The sequence below is a fragment of the Eimeria tenella genome, genomic scaffold (genome assembly GCF_000499545.2).
Source record: "Eimeria tenella Houghton genomic scaffold, Eth_scaff4062, whole genome shotgun sequence".
NCBI classification, from domain to species: domain Eukaryota; phylum Apicomplexa; class Conoidasida; order Eucoccidiorida; family Eimeriidae; genus Eimeria; species Eimeria tenella.
The window spans coordinates 253-1,832 of NW_013544977.1; the positions used below are offsets into that span (position 1 = coordinate 253).

Genomic DNA, 1,580 nt, shown 5'->3' on the forward strand with positions numbered 1-1,580 from the left:
GGGAGAACACAAAACAGCAACTGTAGCAGCAACAGCAGCGGCAACGGCAGCAGCAGCGGCAGCAGCTGCTGCAGCAGCAGCAAAGTTGGCCCAGAAGACACCCCCCACGCAGATTGGTGTGTAGCAGCAGCTGTAGCTGCTGCTCCTGCTGCCGCAGCAGCAGCAGCAACGGCAACAGCAAGAGCAGCAGCAACAGCAGCAGCAGGAGCAGCAGATCTTTGAGGCGAGATGCGTGTGCCGCGATCCGGCCTGCTGCTGCATTTGCTGCTGCTGCTGCTGTCTGCATGCAGCAGCAGCATCGTCCATAGCTTCGTCTTGCAGGAAAAGCAGCAGCAGCTGCTGCTTCTAGGTTGGCCTAAGGCCACAGCAGCAGCAGCAGCAGCAGCAAAAAGGCTGCTTCCGCTGCAGGCAGCAGCTCGCAGCAGCAGCAGCAGCAGCAGAAGCAGCAGCAGCAGTGGCAGACACTCCAAAAGGAGCAGCAGTATCCAGGGCCCTGCCTTGCTGCAGCAGCAAGAACAGCAGCAACAGCAAAAGAGTGAAACATATGCCAGAGCAGCAGCAGCAACTACAACAACACACGCAGCAGCAGAAGCAGCAGCAGCAGCAGATGCAGCCGAGAACGGGTCCAGCGGAGACCCTCAGCAGAAGCAGCAGCAGCAAGAGCAGCAGCAGCTAGAGCAGCAGCAGCAACAACAGCAGCAGCAGCAGGCTACTCTGTGGGGAAGGCTCATGAGTTTCTTGGGCCTACGGAAGCAGCAGCAGCAGCAGCAGAAGCAGCAGCAGCAGCAGCAGCAAACGCCTTCTGCTTCTGCTGCTTGTGGCAAGAAGGAGAAATGTGAGGCTGCTGCTGCTGCTGCTGCTGCTGCTCGTGCCACGTAGGGCCTTGACCATCTGCTGTTGCTGCTACTTGCACTGCTGCTGTCTTTTTGTTGCTGCTGCCACTGTTGTTGCTGCTCTCCTTCCGCTGCGGCTGCTTTTGCTGCTGCTGCTCCTCCCGTTGCTGCTGCTGCTGCCGGCGCTGCTACCGTCATTGCTGCTGCCACTACTGCCGCTGCTGCTGCTGCTGTTTTTGCTGCTGTTGCAGCAACTTCTGCTGCTGCTGCTACGGAGCGCCTCACTGGTGAGGCCGTGAGGGAGCTGCTGCAGCAGCAGCAGCAGCAGCAGCAGCCGAAGATAGAGTGCGCAGACTGCGGCTCGCAGCTATTTGTGGCTAAAGGGAGGGAGAAGCGGTTTCTTACTCGCGTAAACCCTAAACCCTAAACCCTAAACCCTAGACCCTCTTAATGAGCCGCACCACTTCCAGCAGGGTCTACAGCAACAGCTGCTGCTGCTACTCCAGCGGGTGCTGCTGCTACTCATGGTGCGGAGACTGCTGCTGCTGCAGCACTGCTGCTGCTATTTCTGCTGCTGCTATTGCTGCTGCTGCTGCTATTGCTGCTGCTGCTGCTGCTGCAGGAGACACGCTGCGCTGGCTGCGGCTCTTCTGAATTCGTTTTGGAGCCCTGAGGTGTACGGACTCCCCAGCAGCAACAACAGCAGCAGCAGCAGCAGCTGCTGCTGCCGCTGCTGCTACTTCATCA

At 59.1% G+C, this 1,580-nt stretch overlaps 1 protein-coding gene across 1 annotated transcript; it reads left to right on the forward strand.

The window, feature by feature from the left end:
- Nucleotides 1–228: 228 nt before the first annotated feature.
- Nucleotides 229–1,506, forward strand: ETH_00034000 (uncharacterized protein; the record flags this gene model as incomplete). Its single annotated transcript, XM_013379840.1, has 3 exons — nucleotides 229–835; nucleotides 1,085–1,242; nucleotides 1,456–1,506. 3 exons carry the CDS (start codon nucleotides 229–231, stop codon nucleotides 1,504–1,506), a joined length of 816 nt encoding a protein of 271 aa, XP_013235294.1.
- Nucleotides 1,507–1,580: the final 74 nt, after the last annotated feature.